The 25100-nt window shown below is 35.8% G+C and overlaps 1 protein-coding gene across 2 annotated transcripts in view; it reads right to left on the bottom strand.

Annotated features, from left to right (window-relative positions):
* The window catches only part of LOC131154204 (uncharacterized), a 57794-nt gene that overhangs the window by 8465 nt on the left and 24229 nt on the right, over window positions 1–25100 (bottom strand). For both annotated transcript variants that reach the window (XM_058106816.1, XM_058106817.1), the window contains exons 7-10: window positions 17494–17600; window positions 7449–7591; window positions 7318–7365; window positions 2522–2574 (exon numbers count right to left, since the gene is read on the bottom strand). In XM_058106816.1, coding sequence (XP_057962799.1) covers window positions 2522–2574; window positions 7318–7365; window positions 7449–7591; window positions 17494–17600 — 351 coding nt within the window. The remainder of the gene's footprint in view (window positions 1–2521; window positions 2575–7317; window positions 7366–7448; window positions 7592–17493; window positions 17601–25100) is intronic.

Raw genomic sequence — 25100 nt, 5'->3', positions numbered from 1 at the left:
AGAGATAAACATACAATAAATAGCAACCATGATAGGAAACACAATAATTTTTTTTAAATACCACACATAAACGCAGGCAGCAAGACTAGAACCCAAGACCTCCTGGTAACCAGCTCTGCTACCATATTAGGTTACCACTTTACCTAAAAGTTTAAGCTATTAGGTTGTGGCCAACAATGTATATCAAGCTTTAACATAAACTTTAACATTAAACCTAAATCATAAAAGGAAAACAAAAAGAAAAATAACACAACATTCCTAAAGAAATTAAAAAAAAAGAAGGCTTAAAATTCCTAAAAAAAGACCTAGTAATGAAAAAAAATATATTCCTCCAATCATTTCTTTCTTCCCTCATCATCCTCTCTTTGTTATGACCATATTAGATTACCACTTTACCTAAAAGTTTAAGCTATTAGGTTGTGGCCAACAATGTATATCAAGCTTTAACATAAACTTTAACATTAAACCTAAATCATAAAAGGAAAACAAAAAGAAAAATAACACAACATTCCTAAAGAAATTAAAAAAAAAAAAAAAAGAAGCCTTAAAATTCCTAAAAAAGACCTAGTAATGAAAAAAAATATATTCCTCCAATCATTTCTTTCTTTCCTCATCATCCTCTCTTTGTTATGAAAGCAACACAAATATACAAGCCATCTGTAAAACATCACACCAAATGCAACCAGCATAAATACTCATTCGAGTAGGAACCAAAGAACATTGTGTAATATATAAAATAGTGTTGTCTACTCGAGGAATCCAACATGGAGCATTGGAGCAATGTATGGTTTATTATGTAATTTTAGCCTAGTGACAGCACGTCTAGAAATAGCATCATGGCATTCCAATCATCAGTATCAATTTTAAAAGTTTTATCCAAACATCATGCAAATGTATGAAAAATATTTGTTTACCTCCAAGCAATACCCCACATTCGAAATCAATAAAATACAACTTGTCAAATTGCAGTGGGTATGATTGTGGAGGACCAGAGGTATGCTAATTCTCCTATGTCCATGGTCATCTGAATGTAAATGTTCACTGTGGGATAGAACTTGATAAAATACAACCTGTTTGATAGATTACAACGGGTATCATCATGGAGGTATGCTAATTTTCTTACATCCATGATCATCTAAATGCAAGTGCATACTGTGGGGTAGTAACTCATTAAAATTAAGCAAACAAAATTTTGGGAAGGAAGATAAAATGAACCTCTTGCAGTACTGAACAACCTGCAATAGAAATATACAACAAAGAACAAATAACTCATCCACTACACCATGGAGAGGAGGAGTTAGGAAATATGCAGTCTGGGCTTGGGCAATATGTAGAGGATATTCCCCTATCATAATTTGGGTAAAAAAGCAAAGAGGATAGGGATTTTCACAAGAAAATGCTGTTTAATGATCAGTAACTGCAGTTGCAGTGCTGATCACAGTAGAGACCAACCATCAACATTCGTTATATCCGACAAGATGCCTAAAAGATCAGAAGTTCCAGCAGACCTCAACTTTATCTACAATCATATTCATCTTGGATGACAAAGGAAGCAGAGTCGGACCTTGTGTTTTTCTCCAATGTCGCAGAGCTTTGTTGATTGAGAGATGGTTCTTCTTCAGCAATAAAGGGCCCCAGGAAGACTGATTTCCAATGATAAAGTTTGACAACTGAAGTCAGAACCCACCGTGATGGTGATGCTCTGACAATAGAGGCTTCGTCAACTGGTGTGTTGGTCTTCATCGATAAAAAATATTTCAACTATAGCAATCTTTTATCTGATGCTTCGTACTTCACTCTTCAAGAAACAACGATTTTCTTTTAATTGAATGGCTCCACAGTTCCAGTCATCCAGTGATTAAATGAAAGGGAAAGAGATTAGGGTTTTGGTTTCTTAATGGAGGTAGAGGGGAAGGATAGGGTTTTTTTTTTCTCCTAGACAAGGGGAAAGATAGGGGTTTAGATGGTGTAATGGGTCACATACAAAGGTATGTGAGGATGGATCAATGTGGGTGAGCACAGTGATGGCTAGGGATGATGATGACAGTTCAGATGGTGCAACTGAAATGATGGATGAGGGATCGAAGTTAGGCTTCGATACCAACTGAGGCAAGACCAATGGATAGGAAAGAGCAGGGGGGGAAAAAAAGGAACATAATGGAAAACAAAGGGGGGATTAAATGGAAAAAGAGATGAAAAGTAAGGGTAACACGAAATGGAATTAATGTTCTCAATTTTAAATGAGGCAGGACTTTTGGTAGGAAAGTGCTCCAATGGGCGGCATGCACTCCCTCAAGGGAGCTTAGCCATGCCTCATCATAAATATAGTGCAGAATCAAGGCCTGAGATAAACAGTCATCAGCCAAACCTAATCAAAGCATCACCCATCAGGATTCAAACGCCTATCATCCCCGGAACCTCATGAGAGTAAGAATTTAGCATAAACCACCACCCTTTCTGATAAATAAAAACTGATTCATGAATCTATGTATGAAGTAACCACTAAAAAATTAATACTTACTTGTACACAATGTCAACAGTGTTGCGTACATCCCAGCACAATATATATGGGTCCTTCAAAAAGTTGCAGATAAAAATTTGTCAAGTGCGCAATATAAAGTAAACATACTCTGAATTATATATTGACATAAAATAAGAAACAATTATAAAATACGAAGTTTATTAAAGTAAAACAGAAATACCCTGTTCTGTAGCCAAGAAAATGGAGGAATGGAAAAGCAATTGGACATTTTTATCCTGTCTAGAACAAGGTCATTAAAATCAGGATTCTATGTAGGATTGCCATGATGGTTTGCAGGATTGGATTGTAGAATCGGGTCAAGGATTGAAATATTCTACTAAAGATAAATAAATATGAGAAATGCATTTTTATGTTGATTTTTCATAAATTTCTATGATCTAAACCTATGAAATTGGCTACTAATGTTGAAGACTCGAAAAATTACGAGAAGAAGAAAAGATGAAGTGTTCAAATTGTTGCATTCCTAACTTATATCAAACCAGATTATAATGAAAATGAAACAATTACTTACCAAAAAAAAACATTTTTTAACATTAATCAGTCAACAAACAACCATACAACATGAACATCCACTTTTCTTTTTCAAAAAGTTCTTAGCAAACAAAAGCTAAACTATAAAGCTACCTTAAATCTTAGATGCCAGCATCCAAGAGACCATTTGTCTCATTGGTATCACAAGGACAATCATCAATGACTTAATCAAGCCCATCACTAAAATCACACTATCATGATCATTATTGTTAAATGCATCAACAAATTGTTTATCTATATATTTTTTTTTATAACAAAACGAATCTATTAATGAAAGAAATAACTACAATGGAAGGAGGATAAGAAATCCTCTTAGTAAAATCAGAGAACTAACAGACTAATAACACAATTACATTAAAGCTGCCTTCCAATCTTTTTTGGATATCTAACAGCATTAGACCCTCAAAAAACCCAATCGAACATGCCCAAAAAAAAAAGACATAAAAAATAGCTTTCTCCCAAAGCAAAGATGGAGAGGTCTTCTTAATTCTGAAAGTTCTAGCATTACTTTTGAGCCAAAGCACCCACATCACTGTAAAAACTGCACAGAACCAAAAACTCCATGTTTTACTCTTCCTGAAACCCAAAATCCTCACCATCAAAAAATCAAAATAGATTCCAGAGCCACCCAAACCTCTTCAAAGATCGTTCCACATGTATCTTGCAACCTTACAATGAAGAAATAAATGGCAAGAAGTTAAATGAGACCCACTGCACAGCATGCAAATGTCTGGAGAAAGCGCTTTGTATGGCCTTCTTATCTATAACACATCATACGCATTGATCTTATCGAGAATTAGAGTCCATATGGAAGCATGGACTTTAAACGGAGCCTTTGCTTTCCAAACAACCTTGTTTAGAAGGAAAAGACTAGGATTTGTCAATTCAGTAAGATTAGAGAATAAAGACTTTGAAGAGAAAGATCCACTTCCCCAATCCAAAGCCTTGTGTAACCTTACAAAATTGGCGAGAAAGAATCCAACACACACAGCAAACAAGTTAACTCATCAACCTCTCTTTCATTGAGACTACTAAACAAAGTGGAAATATTAAGAGCGCCCCCCCCCCCCCAGCCCCAAACAAGAAACAAAAACTGAAATTGTTGCCTCACGAACTAAGGAAAGTCTAAACTAATGCGGCACCAACAAAAACTCACCAGCCCAAGTAACCTCCCAGAAATGAATTTTATCCACAATCCTGCTTTGAATCGTGTGGAGAGAAAGAAAAACAAGCAACCTGTGTATCAAACTTCCAAGGACTTGCATTAATAACATTCTCACTTCATTTGGAATCCACCCATTCCTGTGCATTCCATATTTACTCTTTATTACTTGAAGACATAAAGTATTAGGTTCTAAGGGAAACCTCCATAACCATTTCCCAATTAAGGAGATGTTTTTAGAAACCTCATTACCCAGTCGAAGACACCCCTCAGGCTTGACCTCCTAACAGCATCCCAACTTACTAGCTGATCCCTCCTATTCTTCCTAGTACTAGACCACAAAAAAATCTCTAATAATCTTCTCCAACTTCCTAGCCACCCTAGAAGGTAATTTGGAAAGGGATAAAAAATAGATGGGAATTTTCGCAAGGGAAGCACTAATAAGAGTGTACTCCCTAGTGAAAGATAAGCCTTCTTCTATCCCTCTAATGTTTTGCCCACTCTCAATCATGGGGTCCTAAAACACAAAAGATAGAGGATTACCCCCTAAAGAGGAAGACCAAGATACGACAACAGCCAAGAAAGGGATTCACAACCTGCTAACGATCTAAAAGTCTCTAAAACCCTAGTACACAGATTGATACACTCTTAGAAAAATTGATTTTCAACTCCAAAATTTTCACAAAAATTCTAAGAAATATAAGAATCCTTCAAATTTCACAACATCATTCTCAAGGAAAAAATGGCGCCATCCGCGAAATGAAGATTTGACACCTCCACGTCCTCCCTACCTAAGAAAGACTGTTGATAACCCCCAAATCCTGCGCACGGGAAACCAACCTACTGAAAACATTCACTGCCGAAGTAAACAAAAAAGGAGGTAATGGGTCCCCTTGTCTCAACACCCTCAAAATACCAAATCAGTTCCTAGGTTAACCATTAACACAATCACAAACAAACTAGCAGAGCTGAGGCACCCTCTTATCCACTTACACCAAAGATTCCTAAACCTCTTTCTCTTAAGCACGCTCAGCAGAAAACCCCATTAACCATATCATAGGTGATGTAAGGCAAGAAGTAAGACCTTGGGAAATCCTTGTTGGAGAAAAATTAAGAAGAATTGGGTCAAGAAATTGTGGATTTAGTTAGTAGTTTATTATGTGTTTAGTTTGAATAATACAGTATATGTATATTTTGCATACTCTAAGGGTACGTTTGTAATGTAATGTAGTTTTAAGGGTATATGTGTAATTTCATGTGAAGAAGCTTTCTTATAAATAGTGTTTGAAAGCCATGTTGTAGGCAGTTAATGAATTTGAATTGAAGTGAATGCGATTTTCCCCCTTGTATCTCCTCTCTCCTCTCTTCCCCTTCCTCTCTTCAATTTCTTCTAATCTCATGGCTGCAGATCCTTGATGCTGCCCCTGCATCAATAGGCCTTCTCAAAATCCAACTTAAATCCTCAACCACCTCATTTGCTACCAAAACAGCATCTAAGATCTGTCTATCTTTGATGAAAGCATATTGAGCCAAAGATACTGTATCCCCAAACACCTCTCTAATCCTTTTCAAGAGAAACTTTGTTTACACCTTATAGAGACTACACCAGATCCTTCACCCTTCTGGACCTATTTTTTTCAGGTATCAAAGCAATGAAAGTACCTTGAAAGGATGCCTCTCCACCTCAGTGTCAACCAAACTGAAAAGATGCCCCTTCAACCAATATGAAAGCACCTGCTAGAACTATTATATTATATCAGACTTGAAATGATACAACAAATGGATGCACTGTAATGGTGTGAAATGAATAGGTACAATGTTTGGACAATGTGTAAAAGCACACATGCATTCTTGAAAGAATTTGATGAGAGAGTATGAAACCAATAGGAACAATGTTATTGGCAGCCCCAGTGATAAGATGCCTCCTCACTAAATGTGAAAACACATGACAGAATTATTATATTGTAAAAGATTAGAAGGGATACAAGGAAGAGATGTGATGAAAAACTTTGTATTAAATACAGTATTTGGACTGAGTGAAAACATGCCCATGCTTCGTTCCTTTTATGGCTATATTGATATAACCGATTTCTTGTGAATCGTTCAAACTGATCCAATCTCCTTGCTAGTTTGTTTTCTGGTTTACAACATTGGATGGCATTGCCTTGAATAAAAGAAGGGAGTAGGTTAAAAAATTCCTCTATAAACATTCAAGCAACCTCTTAATATTATTAGCAACCCACCACCCTAAAAATGAAAAAATAAAAAAAGGGCAGCCCGGTGTACAAATAATATCATTATGCCACACTCATTATGCCAAGAAATATCATTATTCCACACAATCAGCATAGCCTAACTCCAAAACAATTAGGGATCAACCCTCATTTTGAGACCTGATGGATGTGCTTATTCCCCATGAAACACATAAAGTTGTGCCATCATAAATCTAAAACTCCTCTAGATCTAGCCTCACTAAGATTACTACTTAGTTGGTAACTAGAGCTTAAAAGAATCTCCAGGATCAGCCAGCTAAGAGGAGACAAAGAGCACTAATCAGATGACCTGCCAAGACAAAATCACCGTCATCATTAATCCTCTCCCTATCATTTCAAGGCAATGGCATAACGACACTCTTTACCCTCAATTCTTAGCAAGTCAGAGACCTGTCAAACACAAGATCTGTGTCCAACCTTGTCCAATATCAGTACAGAGATATCAAACAATCCCTTCAATTGTGTGATAATGAAAATCTTTCATGTATCAAACAATTGACTCTCTTCTACTACCAGTGCAGGGGAAACTCTCCAGTCCAAAATCTACTCTCCCAGCACCAAACAAATAAAGATCATTAATGCACTTAAACTTCAAGGGCAGCCAATGTAGGATAAAACCATACTTTAAATAATATAGAGATTATTTGGATTTTGTATGACCAGAGACTATTTCTGGTATGTGACCATCTAGCCAATCTTAAATCTGCTGTTGAAAGGCATAAATAATATATGGGAACAGCCCACACATAACAATGACTTCATTACAAAAATAATTTGGATACAATCGAGGAATATGCACAAATTTTTACCTTTCGGCCTCCAGTATATAAATAGTTGCCATCTTTTGAGAACTGGACCTGGAAGAAGAATATTTCACACAAAAGCATTAGCCACTGATATTAAAATTACAACCAATTGATGACCATAATTGCTGACTTACATGCGTAATCCCACCTTCTTGGCCATGTAAGACGTACAAGAGCTCCATGTTATCTTCCCTATATATTGCTGTAGTCTGGCTGTAGGAACCCGTTGCAAGCATCCCAGTTCGAGTTGGGCAAAAGGCTAGGGCAGATATAATACCTGCATACGATAAAAAGCTAGAGGGTATCAAATAACATCGACATTACCTACAAGTAAAAATTTTCAAGGGGAATTTGTACGTCAATAAACAATAGAGAAACAAATAACTTGAGGCCCTCTTGGGACAAAAGAAGAAAAATTATAAAGGCAAAAAGAAGAGCACATGAAATTGACGACTAGGTATCCTCCTACAAAAAAAGAAAACAAAAGGAAAATTCTAATGTAAAAAAGTTCACCAAACTAGATGCTAGTGAGCAAGGACGTGCTAGGCCCCAAGCGGCGAGAGTGGTGGTAAGGCAGGGCTTGAAATGAGGAATTTTCTTGACGATATTCTAATTAATTCTGACATGCAGGTGAGAAAAGTTTTTCAAATAAATACTGATGGTAGTTTTAGCATTGAGGAGCTTCTGAATGATCAAAGATAGATTCAGTAAAGAAGGTTAGAGAGAAAAACCCAAGTAAGAAGAAGAAGAAATTGCTGAAGGTTTAGAGTGGCAGTAGGCACCCCTATTTATTTTTGTAGATGCTAACAAGCAAGGACATTCCGGGTCCTAAGGGGCAGGAGTAGTTCAGATTGACTTTCAAGAGGGGATTGAAGAAGAAAAAGAAGAAGAACAAACAATGTGATGATATGAAATATTGAAGCTGAATTACAAACTACCTAAGATACCAACTTTCTCTTGTGCACCTGCATGATTGGTTATGCTCGAATCTTGATAGTTACGCTGGTTCAATTGGACATCGTTTTGGATTAGAAGATGCATGCTCATTTATTTTACATTATATTTATGTGTTTTCTTTACCTAACCACTTAGATGTTCTATTTCTTAGGAAGGTGCATACATGACTTCTCTTAAATACTTTGTTCATACATTTTTAAAATAATTGAGAAGGTAAGGAATTTATCGAAAAGTGTATTTAGCTAGTGTAGCTCAGTTTTTCCTAATATTTATGGGTACTTAGGGAAATGAAAGAAATGGAGAGACCTAGGAGTTATGAAAAAAAATAAACAAAGTTAAGTTTTGTTAGATTGTATGCACGGGATTTACGTGTATCGTTTGTTTGATGCATAGTTACCAGAAATTGCTAAGACCTTAGCGAACCATGCATTGGCACAAACATTCCGAAATGTGGTATATTTTCATTCCAATATGCTAAATATTATAATCCTAAATTTTATCTCAATCTTTTTCACATAATATATTTTTTTATTAATTAAAGTAGAAAATTATCACATTATAATTCCATCACAGTTCTTTACTTATCTCGTTCAACAATATATCTATATAAGTACACCACTAATGCTGTACATTTTAGACCATGTGCCAAAACATGACCTCATTCCCATTCCCATTCCCATTCCACGAACCATAATATTCCACGTCGTAGGCAACATTAGTTTGATGTCATATTTGTTGGTTATAAGTGGAGCATAATGTTTTGTGGTAATGACAAATGTCATAGTGGTATAATTATGATGATTTTGGCTTGAAAATGGAATTAATGTGTCTAAAAAAAAATTTAGTTTTAAATTCAACCCAACCAGTTTTGCAAAAAATAGAACACCTTTTTTTTTTTTTAACAATTTGGGGCAATGTTAAAATGTGAAGAAGAATTTCCAAAAATTCACATAGGCTGCTAAAGGAGTAAATTTTAAAAAGGAAGGGTGAGCCTTGTATGCCAACTAGGTACTTCAGGCAAAGGTATGGTGTCACAAGCCAAACACTTCACACCTTGTGATGAGTCGTGTGGCACTAGTTACAGTACTTTTTTCTTAACTAGTTAGTCAAAATTATACCGTGGTTTCACCAAATGAACAAATTACAACCATAAAATAAAAATTTAAAAGGAAGCAATAAACAAGCATGTAAGCAGACAAGAGTCAAGTGGTAAATTATAAAGCAATGCAATTTATTATTCACACCTCTGTAGGCAATTTGTATTTAGTGAAGGAGGCAAGTAGGCTATATATGTTTACAAAATCTATTAAGTCTTACACTAACTAATGAACATTCACCCTACCCTAAATTGCTTTCTATGTCATTCTAACTCTAACACTAGGAAACATTAAACCATTTGAGGAGTCATACTCCCACTTTTGACTAAGAGATCATCCTACTTGAAGAATAAAGCCTACACTATTATTTACAATATGGTTACCCATCCCATGCACAGAAGACAAGTCGTCACAAGCAAGCATATTGCCCTAAACAAGCTTGGCTTGTGATATTCTCCACCACTTATGCAGTCAATGTCCTCGTAGACTTTGACGCTATGTACTCTTGAACTCTGTCCGCAAATGGCTCCATGTCTTCCGCTAATATCGAGCCAATTGCTTCATCTTCGAGGCCTTCCCAATTCACAAAGAACTCATGCTACTTCTTCCTTGATGATGTGAACTCTCTATTTGCAAGGATGACTACAATATCTCATTAGTCAGGTTGCGACGTCTTCAACAATGCTCTAGTTGACTGACTCCTGCTTGGATCATCAATGTCAACGATGAATGACTTGAGGAAGCTAATGTGAAACACAGGATGCACCTTCATCCAAGCAGGAGATCATTTCTGTAAAACACCTTCACGACTTGGGCCAAGATGGGAATTGGTCATTCATATTTGCGAAGTACTCTCCTATCTCAACATCGCTATGATTTGATTCCTCCTTAATCTGCCCACTTTTTCATCCGCTTGGAAACTTTCTCTAGATAAGTTCGAGTGCTCTCCACGTTGTGTCCCATTATTTAGCGAAGTACACTCTTAGACTCTTTCCTCCATATGGCCTATCAACTGTGAGAGGTAACAAAAGCTGCTAGCCTATTACAAGCTCAAAAGGGCTCTTTACAAGCTCAAAAGGGCTCTTGTTGGTTGTTAAGCTCTTTTAAAACAGAACATCACCATGCGCGTAAACAATGTATCAACGCTAGCATCTCCTTCTCTTGAGATGTGTAGTTCCACTCAGCTTCACTAAGCTTATGGCTCTTATACGCAACAAGATGCCTATCCCATAACTAGACTCCACCAAAGGCATAGTATGATGCATTTGTCTATATTTCAAACGGCTTCATGATGTCTAAATGAGCAAATATGATGTCATGCATCATGGCTTCCTTCTAGTTTTCAAAGGCTCCGCAACACTCCTCCATCCAATTCCCCCCTATGATTTTTCTTCAACAGTTTTTTCAACAAGGCATTTCTCAAGTACACCTCCATGAACTTAAAATAGTAGTTGGCGAGTCCAAGAAAGGAGCTAATTAACTAATGTTGGGATCTTCCAATCTTGAATTGCTCTCACTATAATTATAAAACTTGGACTAGTGACCAACTCGGTGAAGCCATCAAGTTAGTCGAACTGGTGTGTCAAACCGGTAATATAATTATTATATATATATATATAATGATGATGATGATGATGATTAATAAAATTCTAGCACATATTTAATAATAATGAGAAGGAATTTGATTCAATTATTAAAAAATTATAAATTGTAAAAAAGTTTAAGGTTTGATTAACTTACAAAAAAATTAAATAAGAATAAGGGGGTTTGATTCCAATTGAGAATTTATTTAAGGAAAAAAAGTTTAAATTTAATTAAATTACTATATATACTTATATGCATTCACTTGTATTCAATGCTTGTGAGCATATTTATAAGTGAAATACAATGACTAAATATATTATATGTTAAATATAAAAGGGCAAATTGATATTTGGTTCACTAGCAGTGTACTCCTCCTAGGAGGTCAAAGGCTCAACCCCTACACCTTGCACATTTGCAAGCTATATTTTTCCCCTTTTTAGTGAGCATCTAATTCGAACTGTCTAACACACCAAGTTTGGCCAAGTTACACCGAGTCATCCAAATTATGCCTGGATGATTCCAATTCATACCATAACCAATTTGTGGCATCACCTAAACCAAAATTGTGGTCGGTTCTTGTCCCACCTAGTCAAATCGGCTAGTCTGCCCCGAGTTTAAAAACCATGGCTCTCACCTTCTCCATATCCCTTTGAATACAACCTTGTTCAAGAGAAGGAATTTGATGCTCCTTTGAGCAAAAGAGCACTTCTCTTTCTTCACATAAAGGCTATTCTCCTTCAGCCTATCAAACACCCTCTATGAATTGCTCTTCATGTTCCTCCAGAGTGAAACTATAGACAACTAAGTCATCCAAGTATACCAAGACAGCTTGTCGAGGTAGTCATGAAAAACTTAATTCATTAGTGTGCAAAAAGTTGTTGACACATTCGCCAACTCAAAAGTTATCACCAAGAATTCATATGCCTTCTACTAGGTTATGCAAGTAGTCTTCGACTCATCACCATTTGTTAAAGTCACCTTATAGTAGCCTGACCGCAAGTCAAGTTTGGTAAAGTACTTGGCATCACTTAGTTGATCCAACAAATCAACAATCAACGGAATGGGGTACTTGTTGCACACTCACCTTGTCAAGTGTACAGTAGTCAACACGCATCCATGTGCTTTAGATGCTAGTTGCGCACAATCACCTTGTTAAGTGAATGGTAGTCAACATACATCCACGTGCTTCCATTATCTTTCCTCAGAAACAACAACAATGCTTCAAACAGTGCTTTGGAAGGACTTATATAATCTTTTTTCCAAAGTTGCTTCCTTAATTCTATTAACTCTGGAGGCATTCATCGATATAGCCTTTAGCATAAGGTTTCACCCTTAGAAACTCAATCTCACGCCCCACACCTCATCGGGGAGGCAAGTTGTGCAGTAACTTATTCGGCATCACAACTTTTTATTCATCCAAAACATATTGGATGGCAGTAGTTCCTGCTCTTGCCTACCACCAACATGGCAAGATATGATTGCTCACTCTTTCACAACCCTTTCTTGAGTTGCATGGCTAAGATGAGCTTCATGTTGTTCTCTTTCTTTAAACAACTTGCACCATGCAAGGGTGATCTCCCATCAAACAACTGGAACGAGCAAACGACATCAAAACCGCCTTATTCTCCTAAAGAATTCCATCCCAAGTATTACTTTCAAATCATCCATCGGCACAACTGTGAAATTAGCATGCCCTGCCCACTATCCAAGCTTCATATTCACTTTCTTAGCTACTCCCATAGGTTAGGTTGTGGAGTTAAACTACTTTCATGTATCATGGGTCCCTCTCTAAGTTTAAGTTCAGTCTTCGCACTTCCCCTTGTGAGACAAAATTATGGGTAGCCCCTGTATCCACCACAGCACGGGTGCTCTTCCCCAAATCCACAAACATTAAACCTTTAACTTAGGCAATTTTTTGTTCTTTTGTCTACTTCTGCAATACATTAAATAATCGCATTGCACCCATCCTCAAGGTTTCCTCCGTATCCTTATCTTGTCCTTGTGCCTTCCACAATTGAAGTTTGCAAGGCATTGAGTGATGACTTGTGAGACCAATCAGAAACTTTTTTGAGGGTCTTGACATAAAAAGAATGTCAACTTACCCCTACCGCCAATTGTGTTAAATGATTGGGATGACGAAGCTTCCTTTGAAGTTGATGCCTTGATGTTGAATCCCCCACTTTAGGTTTTGTCCCTATTGAAAGACTTTCCATTATTTCCAACCAACATGCCACTCTCCTCGGACAAAGTGGAACTCTCTCTAGCATTGTCAGTTAAGTGTTCCATAGTAGCTTGTGCAATAGGCAAGTCTTGCACTCTTTGTGGATGAAGTTCGGCCATTGCCCACAGTTTCAATTCCTCGAGGAAATAAAACATCTTGTTTTCTAACACATCCCGAATATCCAACATCAAAGCAAAGAATTGTCTCACTTTATCTCTCACTGTACCAGTGTGTCGTAGTTTGTGTTGAACAAAGAATTGGGCGACAAACTCTCTCTTCAAGTCTGCCCAATTATCAATTACACACCGTCCATTTTGTATCTCATCATTACTTGGTATGCCACCCCAGCTTAGCATCACCATTCAAGCACATATTCGCCATGGATACTTTCACCACACCTCAGCATCAAGGGCACCCCCATATGCTCGGGATTCTAATAGCCTTGGAAGGGTGTTGATCTCTCCCCCCTCTCGAACTCAAATGAGTTTGTAGAATTCCTTTGGAGAGAAAGTTGGCGCCTAAGAAGTCGAAGTAGTTGAACCATGAAAGCTCCTTTTTCAACCTGCTCAACAACTCCATTGGCAAGACATAATGACCCCTCTATTCCAAATCTAGTTTGTGAGAATGTTCCCCTTTTTTTCCCTCCTTAAATGGGCCAGCCCCCAACTCATACTAGAGCGAACTGTGCAAAGCCTTAAAAAAGACTTTGCAAAACCTTGTCCTCATCTAAATATGGGCCTCAATAAAAGATTTTAGAAGTTAGCCCAAACTAAAATAAAAGATAAAAGTTTGGCCCACTCCAAAAGACCTCAACTTCGAGCCTAAGGCTGAGCAATCTTTTCCCAATGATGAGGCCCTTGGAAACCCTAGTTGCCGCCCCTCAACAACTCCAGCAACCTAATACTTCCCCCATACGAACACTGTATTACCAAAATAAACACAAAAATCCCTAGTTTTCATGAGTGGTGGCTAAGCAACACCTTTTACCACCTTGTTCCATCAAGGTCCTCCTTTTGCTTTGGCAAAACACCAAAATCTACATGCAAATCTTGCCTTTCAGTGGATCAACCCAATGCCTCCACAAAATCTCGTCTTAGAAGATCCTCCAACACCCTAGATACAAAGATGGAATGATCTCTTCCCTAAGACTCCACCCAATCTCCAAGACCTTACTGTTTGTAATCAACCGAAGCATCACCCAATACCAACAATTATCAAATATTTGCTGCGATAAAACCTCTCCAAAAGAACAAAAACTGGTAAAAGGCCCTCAGCAAACCAACAAGCAGTCAATATGGAAACTGTTATCCATTGATTAACACGAGGATTTTGCTCCAACAAGAATACAAAGTCGCCATGACCATTTTCTCCTTCCATTTTCGCATTTTATTTACAAAATATTATTAATAAATCATGCATTATTATATCTATTAACAATTTCTAATGTTTCATAAAAAATTTCATGCCTTATTACAAATTTCCATTATTTTTTAAAAATCAAAATGAGTATCGAGTCAAAATTGAAATTTTCTTAGAAATTTCCATAATTTTGGAGTGAAATTATAGTCGAAATCAAAGTTTAAAACCTTAAGGAACCTTATTTTTTATATCACAGCTATGGATTCAAAGAGCATATTCATCCAAATAAGGCATATGCCAGAAGCTGCTTTTTTCCCTTGAGTTCATTGGAGGCCCAAGCCTAAGCTGCAACAGGAGATAGCCCATCTCCCATTCTAGAACCCTTCTCATCCTTCCTAGGTTTTAAACCCGAGACATCCAACATGGTAATCCCAAGCACTGATGTCCCCTAGGCTCTAGAAAAACCCAATCATAACATGAGTTCAATCATTTATAAAGCTAAACACAGTTGAGCTAGAGTATATGCAGCATAATATTGTAAGAGTGGAGCCTCCCAGCATCTTTTATCATCAAAAAAGGATATCACATTCTAAAAGCCCACCACTGCAGTGTTACTTGGACGCTTGAATTAAGTTATACGTTATTTCTTACAAAGAATATTGAATTATTATTGAAATGCGCTTGGATGAGTATGATGGTCAAGCAAGATTCTTTTTCTGTCCCTAAACCTTTCCGAGTTGACATAAGATATTGCACATTAAATTTTGTTCCAATTCTAATATGAGTTAACAAAAGACTTCTAAGATCTCCAATAGAATCATAAAGGTATTGGTCTATCTGTGTGTGGGGGGTGGGGGGCATAGAAACGAAGAGAATCTTGAGCACTCTGAAGATCATCTAATCATCAATATACACAGAACACATCTTAGATCCACCATCTTATAAAACAATTAAAAAAAAAAAGTAGCATGTAAAAGCAAAGCAGAAGGAAATGAAATGTAGTCATGGACATTTACGATTCAATTTTAGTAGCAAAGGATCAATTGGATGACTAAGACAGGAAAGGTGCAAATTTATTCAGGTTAGATAAAAAGTTGAGGTAATGCTCCAAAATGGACTCATGGATACCCCATATGGTTTAGTCATCCATTAGAAAGGACATATTGAGGAAAAAACATTGCCTGCAAACTGAAAGTGGTGTGCTTCTAAAGAAGAGGGACACTTGAATGGTTATACATTTCATATTGATGCAAAATTATACACAAAAAAAAAAAAAAAATTTAATGTGCAAATTAATTAAGATATGGAATATTAATAGTCAAACAAAGAAAGAAAATTTTGTTAAAAGGAAGAATATAAAGGGGACAAAAAAAATCCTCTTAAACAATACCAAAAACATTAGAAGAAACAAAAAAAATTTTAAAAAATAAATACAAAAGATCAAACAAACACTGCCAACCAATCATGTTTGAGATCAGAGAAGCCAAACACCCAAAACTGGAAGAGAAAATCCATAGTGATGCAAAAAATATGATCCTGTCCCAAATCAAATCAGGAGGCATATAACGAGTCATGAGAAGTCTGAGCATTTATCTCAAGCTAAATCATCCACAAAACAGAAAAAATTGAAGTTACAAAATGAGCATAGTTGAAATGAGAAGGCTGAGATGGAAAGTGGCAACTTGAGGAAATATATTAAATAACAGAAAGCTGGTTGAGTTAGATTGGATTAGAAACAACGAGCTGTCAGGTCTCACTTAAGTGCAATCATGATCACTGACTATTCTATTATTGTGCAATTTGCTTGAAGTTGGGCCACCGTCAAGACAAGAGTAAGGACAAAAAAGAAGTCAATAGTGCGCAAAGAAAGCAAACAAAAAGAAAAGAGGCCTATGGCTATTTAAAATGGAGTGCGGATTTGAATAAATCAAACTACTAATACATTGCATAGCCTACATAAGCATAAATTTTAATTGACTGACATGGAAACTATAGCCTTCCAATTATAACTACTACTTATGTGCAACTTATGAATTCTACATCATTAGGATAATGAGCTTTGCAGCCTCCTCATATTTTCCCTAAATTGTACGTAATTCCAATCATTTGGTTCAAAGTATTTTATAAATTCTGAGTTTCAGTCTATTTTCATAAAAAACATAGAAACTAATATATCTAATTCTTTTATGAAAAAATTAACATTTTGAGCATAGGATTCTTGTAGTGTAATGCTTCAAGGATCATTACATGAAATCAAGCAGGATGGTGCAAGTGTTAAGCTTGACAAAGCAAAAAAAGAATGGTGGTTTGGGCTTGGATCATGAAAATAATCATCCGTACAATTTTAGTTTTACGATAAAAGTACTTCTAGCCAGGAAAAAGTTCGACAATTAAACTGTTCATCTAAAATATTGTTATTGATTAAATGCCAGAGGTGTAAAATGATCATTTAGTTTAATGGGTGAATCTTAGACCAACTGCATTGACAGAATTGGCCTTCTTTGTGTGTGCCAGAACTAATATTATTCATTTGGTGACAGTCTCATTAATTAACGCAGCTCCTAGGATTTTCACAAAATAAGATGCCGTGCAAACAGAATGCCGCCTCTCTAGAAACACCCAAGCAGCAAGAAAAGAGAACTTGAATAGAACAACTAATGCATACTTTACCCCAAGGGAGAGAGAGAAAGGGCGCTCATTGACAAATTTTGAGCAATAAAAAAAAAAAAAAAAAAGGAGGATTGTCTAAGTAGAAATTTGGTTCCTAATTCCTTCATGGTTACAATACATGACGCAATTATCTTGACAACTTTAGAACACTCCAAAATGCAGAAACAAGCATCAGAAAAACTCAACACTCTATACAATACCCTAAAGGTGTGTGCAATATCTATGCCATTCTAGCAACATAAACTTCAATAGTTCATTACACCTTTTTGTGTCCAAACTACAAACTGGTACCTGATTGTCCTTCTTTATTTCCTTTAAGAGTTGCATGCTGTTCGAATTCTCGACCAGGGCGATGTATATCAAATACTCTAATACACTTATTGTACCCAGCAAATATCCTGCAAAGCAATGCAAGGATTTAGGGAAAATATATTGCTGGAATTTCACCCCATCAACAGCATGCTTCAGATAAAATTTGATGATAACTCAAAAGAAACTGTTGAAGAAAATAAAGAATAGGAAAGAGATTTGTGATAACTGGGGAACCTCCAATAAGATTAGGTCTCCCAATGTACTTACAATATATGAAATATGTGTATATAATTGATTGCACAAAAGAATATATATATATATATATATAGATCATGCTCCTAGCTTGTTACGAATAAATTACAACACAGGCACCCCCAAAGACTTGGTAAACAAATTATCTAATTTATTGCATGAGTGGTCTTGATAAGCTTTTGCAAAAGCTTTCTAAAGAAATTGATAATCAACTTCAATATGCTAGTAATTATCACACGTCAACTCCACAGGCTGGGAATGTTTAAATCGTTCTTCCAGAATATTCTTCCACAAAATCCATTCACAGGTGGTAGGATGGAGTCATGTCTCTGTACTCCAATTCTGCCCTTGATCTTGCAACTAAAATTTTTTTCTTACTCTTCCAACCAGGTTTCCACCAACAAACAATTAATATCCAGTTGTGGATCTTCTGCCAATTCAAGACCATGCCTAGTCTGCATCTAAATATACCTGAATGGCTGAATGAGATTATGACCATATCCTGGTATAGAAGACCTCTACCAAGTGCACCTTTGAAATATGTCAAAATACAGGCAGCATCCTGATGTCCAGTTCCAAGAGTCCAAAAACTAACAATAGTTACAATTTACAAAAGAAATATCTAGCCTGTAAGATGATCCAACTTGCCAACTAGTCTGTGATGTTGTCAAGGTTCAGCTAACAATTCACGCCCATTTGGCATTAATTTTTTATTGTTAGGATCCATAGGAGCATCAATAGGTTTGGATCCCAACAGACTTGTCTCAGCCAACTGATCAAGAACATATTTCTTTATGACAAAACAATTCCTGAACAAGATCTGGCCGCCTCAATTCCCAGCTTCAATGATCTCAAATCTTTATTTGGGAACTGTCTCCAAGAACTGCTTTATTTTGCAATTACATTATCATCCACAAAAATGGTCAGGAAAAGTTTTCCATGTTAAGAATGATCTCCCACACATCACCGAAGGCCAAATTCAATCATAACCACCCTAAGTATCCCAAATCACATGCAAGAAGATTGTTTCATGGCATATAATGACGTCTTTAGAACAATTCTAAGTCCCTGTAAACAACAAGCCACCCAGGAGGTTACCATGTAAACTTCCTCTTATAGGTTACCATGTAGGAAGGCAGTTTTAACATCTAACTAGTGTAATGGCCAATGAAAATAAGCCACAGGTGAAAATGTATTTTCCAATCTACACCATATACTTGATTATAGCCTTTAGTCCTTATTATAGCCTTCAACTAATTAACAAAAGTATACATCCAATGAAACAAGGATTAGATTAGCAACTTGGAATATAGGGACACTTACGGGTAAAAGCATGGAAATTGTGGATACAATGATTAGAAGAAGAATTAATATAATTTGCCTTCAAGAAACTAAGTGGGTGGGGGAGAAAGCTAGAGAAATCGATAAATCAGGTTTTAAACTTTGGTACACTGGAAAAGAAAAACATAAGAATGGAGTAGACATTATTATAGACAAAAACTTAAAAGATAGCGTTGTGGATGTAACTAGAGTAAGGGATAGAATTATAAAAATCAAAATGGTATTAGGACAAGAGATAATAAATATCATTAGTGCTTATGCTCCTCAAATTGGCTTAGCAAAAAATCTTAAGAGACAATTTTGGGAAGATATGGATAGTATTATACAAGGCATACCAGGGACTGAGAAAATATTTATAGGAGGAGATCTGAATGGACACGTTGGAAGAGATAATAAAAATTATGAAAGGATACATAGAGGATATGGATATGGAGACAAAAATGAGTCTGGGAAGATGATCTTAGACTTTGCTATGTCATATGATTTTAGTATAATGAATACTTGCTTTAAGAAGAGAGAAGAACAATTAATAACCTTTAAAAGTGGACAAAATAGAGGTCAAATAGATTTTTTTTTAACTAGGAGGCTAGATCGTGTATCATGCAAGGATTGTAAAGTTATTCCAGGTGAAAGTCTAACGACACAACATAGAGTCTTAGTGTTAGATATATGCATTAAAAAATGGAAGAAAAAGGATAAAATAAACCAGTGTAGGAGAACTAGATGGTGGAACCTAAAAGGAGAAAATATAATAAAATTTAAAGATAAAATGATCAAAGATAGGGATTGGACCTTAGAGGATGGGATAGATTCAAATACTCTTTGAAATAGATTAGCTAGCTCTATTAAAAAGATAGCAAAAGAGATTTTAAGCGAATCAAGGGGAAGATTCTCAAATAGCAAAGAAAGTTGGTGGTGGGATAAAGATGTACAAAAAATCATAAAGACAAAAAGAATTTGGAATAAAACGTGGCAAAAATGTAAAAACAACGATAACTTTGAAAAATATAAGGAGGCAAGAAAAGATACAAAAAGGGCCGTTAGTGAAGCTAAATATAGATCATTTAATAGTTTGTATGATAGATTAGGTACAAAAGAAGGGGAAAGAGATATATTTAAACTTGCTAAAGCTAGAGAAAGGAAGAACAAGGACTTAGGAAATGTAAAATGTATAAAAAGTGAGGATGATATTGTCTTTGTTAAGGACGAAGATATTAAAGAAAGATGGCGAAGTTACTTTAGTAAGTTGTTTAACGAAAACCAAATAGAAAGCTTAAATTTAGAATTGTCAAATGAGGAAAAGACTAAAAATATAAGATTTATTCGAAAAATTAGAGTTAACGAAGTTAAGTTTGCACTAAAAAAGATGAAAAATGGGAAAGCTATGGGACCAGATAACATCCCAATTGAAGTTTGGAAATGCTTGGGTGATAACGGAATTATATGGTTAACTAATTTATTTAATACAATTGTAAAAACTAAGAAAATGTCAGATGAATGGAGGAAAAGTACTTTAATACTTATATACAAAAATAAAGGAGATATTCAAAATTGTAATAACTATCGTGGAATTAAACTTATGAGTCATACAATGAAACTATGGGAAAGAGTAGTTGAATAAAGATTAAGGTTAGAAACGAAGATCTCAGAAAATCAATTTGGTTTTATGCCTAGGAGATCTACCACAGAAGCTATTTATCTTTTAAGAGGATTAATGGAAAAGTTTAGGAAAAAGAAGAGGGACTTGCATATGATATTTATTGACCTTGAGATAGCATATGATAGGATACCTAGGGAAGTTCTATGGTGGGTTTTAGAAAAAAAGGTGTATGTTGTAAGTATACCGATGTCATTAAGGATATGTACGATGGAGTAATGACTAGTGTAAAGACTATAGATGGAGAAACTAGAGAATTTCCAATTACCATAGGTGTACATCAAGGATCTGCTTTGAGTCCTTATCTTTTTGCTTTAGTGATGGACCAATTGACTAAGAGTATTCAAAAGGAGGTTCCATGGTGTATGTTGTTTGCAGATGATATTGTATTAATTGACGAAACTAGGGATGGAGTAGAGGCTGAGTTAGAATTATGGAGAGAAGCTTTGGAATCTAGAGGCTTTAAAATAAGTAGAAATAAAACAGAATATATGAAATGTAATTTTAATAATGATAGGAGGAATATTGGAGACAAAGTTAAACTTGATGATGAAGAAATAAATAGCACTTGTAGATTTCGAAACCTTGGATCTATTATGCAAGCTGAAAGAGAAATTGAAGATGATGTAATGCATAGAGTTAAAGCAGGTTGGGTAAAATGGAGAAGTTCTTCAAGTGTTCTATGTGATCGTAGAATACCCTTAGAATTGAAAGGGAAGTTTTATAGGACAGCTATAAGACCAGCTATGCTATATGGATCAGAATGTTGGGCGACGAAGAAACATAATATCCAAAAAGTAAAAGTTGCTGAGATGAGGATGCTTAGATGGATGAGTGGTATAACATTGAAAGATAAATTAAGGAATGAACATATTCGTGGTAAGTTAAGTGTAGCTCCTATAGAAGATAAGATAAGGGAAGGACGACTCAGATGGTATGGACACTTGCAACGTAGGCCTTATAGTGCACCTGTGAGGAAGAATGACTTAGTTACTGTGGGGGGCAGTAGAAGGGGTAGGGGTAGACCTAAAATAACTTGAGAGGAGATAGTGAGTAAGGATTTAATATCTTTAAATCTATCAAAAGAAATGGTCCATGATCGCATAAATTGGCGGAAAAGGATTCATATAACCGACCCCACTTAGTGGGACTAAGGCTTGGTTTTGTTGTTGTTGTTTGTTTTATACGTACATATATATATATATATATATATATATATATATATACACACACACATATATATATATATAACATTATATATTTTATTAATGTAATCAATATTTTTTTATAATTAACTCGAATTTAATTAAGTCAAGGTTGAGTTTCAAAAATTGAAATCAAGTCAAGCTCTCAACAATTTTGAGATGTACTGAGTTTGAGTGGAATTTCAAGCTTAAAACCTTCAAGTCCAAACAAGTTTGATATTCAATTGTGTCCACTCAACTCAATTCAAAAACATTCCTATTCCCAAGTATCTTTTTATAGACATCTCTTCCTCCATTATTGCTCTCCAACGATGGTGGGAGAGCTTCAAATACAAGCCTTGGAATAGAGATGGATGATAATGTGGTAACAAGACAATAGTAGGATGGGGGCAAAGAATCATAAAAATTGTGAAACACAAAATGAAGAGTTGAGTATCACAAGCAAGAATAGGAAGGTCTATGTCATAAAAGATAGCATCTGGTGATGAAGGAACCGAAGGCGTAGCATAAAAAACAAGAAGATGATCGACCACTTTATGGCATTACTGCATATATGCGCACAAAAGAAGACAATTCACATGACTAGAAGAACTGGGTGAACATGAAGACATGAAGGAACATGGTATAGGCAAAGAAAACAATCTTGAATCAAAAAGTGGATCAAGGCTAGGCAAGGGAAAAGAGTCATCAGGGTCTTTCAAAGAAAACTTGGAGTGGTGCAGAGTGCACTCAAATAACGTCACATAAGACAAAGAAATCACCAAGGGAGGGCAGTAACAACAACAACATTTTTAGGATGTAAATACCCCAAAAAATACACACTTGAGAGCTCAGATTCCAATTTATCAACACCAAGAGTTAACTGATGAGCAAAAGAGATAACCAAATATGTGAGTGGGTAAAAAGAAATAAAGGTTTATGAGGAAGAAGGGGATGGATGACATTTTACCTCCAAGAACTAAGGATTGCACCCTTTTTTTATTAGAAAAGAGAAAGTTTATTAAAAAGAGGCATCAAGTAGATGCCACCCAAGTACAAAGGAAACAACAAAAGAGAAACATCTCATCACTAAAAAGTATCAAGAAAATAAAGGATTACAAAGGGGTCCCTCCCAACCAGCCCACAATGCCAGCTAGAGACCATTGCAATCCAATGATCCATGATAATCAGAATAGGAGAAAAAGTTCCTTCAAAGGCTCTTCTATTCCTTTCTCTCCAGATGCCCAAAAATAGCAAGGCGAATAACAAAGAGATATTTTCCTCCTTTATTTGATTTGATCTCTTTCCAAACTCACAATTCACCTTCTATGATAGTTGCAGTCAAGGTCTTAAGTTTCGATTTCGACTCAAATTTTGAAGCTTCAAAAGTACAGGAATTTTGATGGAATTTTCGATTTCAATGTCAATTTCGATTTGAAAAAATAACGGAAATTAGTAGTAAAGCATGGAGTTCTTAGTGAAACTTTAGAAATGGTTAACGGAAATAAAAATATAAGATTTAGGACTAATATATTACAAATTAAATACATCTATGCTTTGTATGAGGTGGAAAAGTTGTAAAATAGTACAAGTATCAAACATATTTGTAAGATAATGTACATTAAACATATTCAGTTAATACAAATGAATAAATCATTTAAATATTATTTATTATACAAATAATGATAATTTAGACATGAATGGTTAAATGAAATGTTACAGTAAGTTTATTTTTTCATATAATTTCAAAAGTACTTGTAATAATCCTTTGTTTTGATAAAATATATAAAATAAATTAAGATAGAAATTTCACTTGACTCCTAAATTTCTCGTTTGAATTCTGACGAAATTTCATCGTATAGTTAAAATTTTGACAAGTTCGCTAAAATTTTGAGATTTCAATAAATTTCGGATGATTCGTTGAGATTTCGAAAAAATTATGCAAGATGGAAATCGATTGCCATTTCGATTTCGAGGGTGATGGAAATTAGAAATTTCAACAATTTCGTAGAAATTTAAGACCATGGTCGCAATGAACCACTTTTGATTCACTCGAGATGGCTAAGTTCCACAATGTCGTGGTCCCATGAACAATGTAGGACATGATCAACAGATTCCTCCTGCCATAGGCATAAAAAGCATATTGTTGACAAGAGAGAAGATTACCCATGTTAAGGAGCTTTCCAAAGTAGCTTCCCATGTGCAAAAAAGCATCCTTAGTAAGGGCACCCATTTTCCAAATAAGTTTCCAAAGGAAGTTTGTGCTACTCTCAGCCAGAGAGCTAAGGTTCTTGTAGAAAGAGCTTACTAGTCCCATCCTTGCTCATAACCCATTTGGGCTAATCAGAATTGGCCTAACACTAAATCTTATAGAGACTGTTAAAAAAATCTGAAAGAGTATAAAACCCCCAATCAAAAGCATTCCTATTCATAGGAATATTCCAAACAATCCCATGACTGGTGAACTCCATGTGTTGGCTAGCAAGGGGGTTTTTGGCACAAGCAAGTCTTAAGATGGAAGGGGAAAAGGAGTTGAGCTGGGAATTGACCCACTAAATATCATGCCAGACGAACACATCCTCCCCATTGCCCCACATGAAAGTAGATAAGAGAGAATAATTTCTCCCATCCTCTTATGATATATCTCCAAACACCTGTACCATGAGCTTCCTTCGAATTTTTTTAGGTCCAACCCCTATGATGGAGAGCATACCTGATAGCGATGACATCCCTCTAAAAATAATTTTTCTGTCATGAATCTCCCAAATCCATTTTCCAAAATAGCCTTATTAAATTTAGGAAGGGATGAGGCCAAGGCCACCTTTTTGCAAAGGTCGTTTAACCACCCTATTTAACGAGATGATATTTGAAAACCTCACTTTTGTTCCCACAAAGGAATCTTCTTTGGATACCCTCCAATATCTTGGCAACCGAACTAGGGATAGGGAAAAGAGACATGAAGTAAACCAGGAGATTAGGTAGAGTGAGTCTACTGCCTGTTGACAAAAAGTTTCTAATCCAACCAATGAGTTTCTTTTCAAACCAGCCAAAAATGGAAACCCAAATGCCCTTATCCTTAAACTTGGCTCCTAATGGGAGCCTCAGATAGGTGATAGGAAAGGCTCCAAGCTTACAATCAAGGAGACTAATAA

Source organism: Malania oleifera, chromosome 4, assembly GCF_029873635.1.
Source record: "Malania oleifera isolate guangnan ecotype guangnan chromosome 4, ASM2987363v1, whole genome shotgun sequence".
In the NCBI taxonomy this organism is placed as follows: domain Eukaryota; kingdom Viridiplantae; phylum Streptophyta; class Magnoliopsida; order Santalales; family Ximeniaceae; genus Malania; species Malania oleifera.
This window is presented reverse-complemented; position numbering and strand designations above follow the sequence as displayed.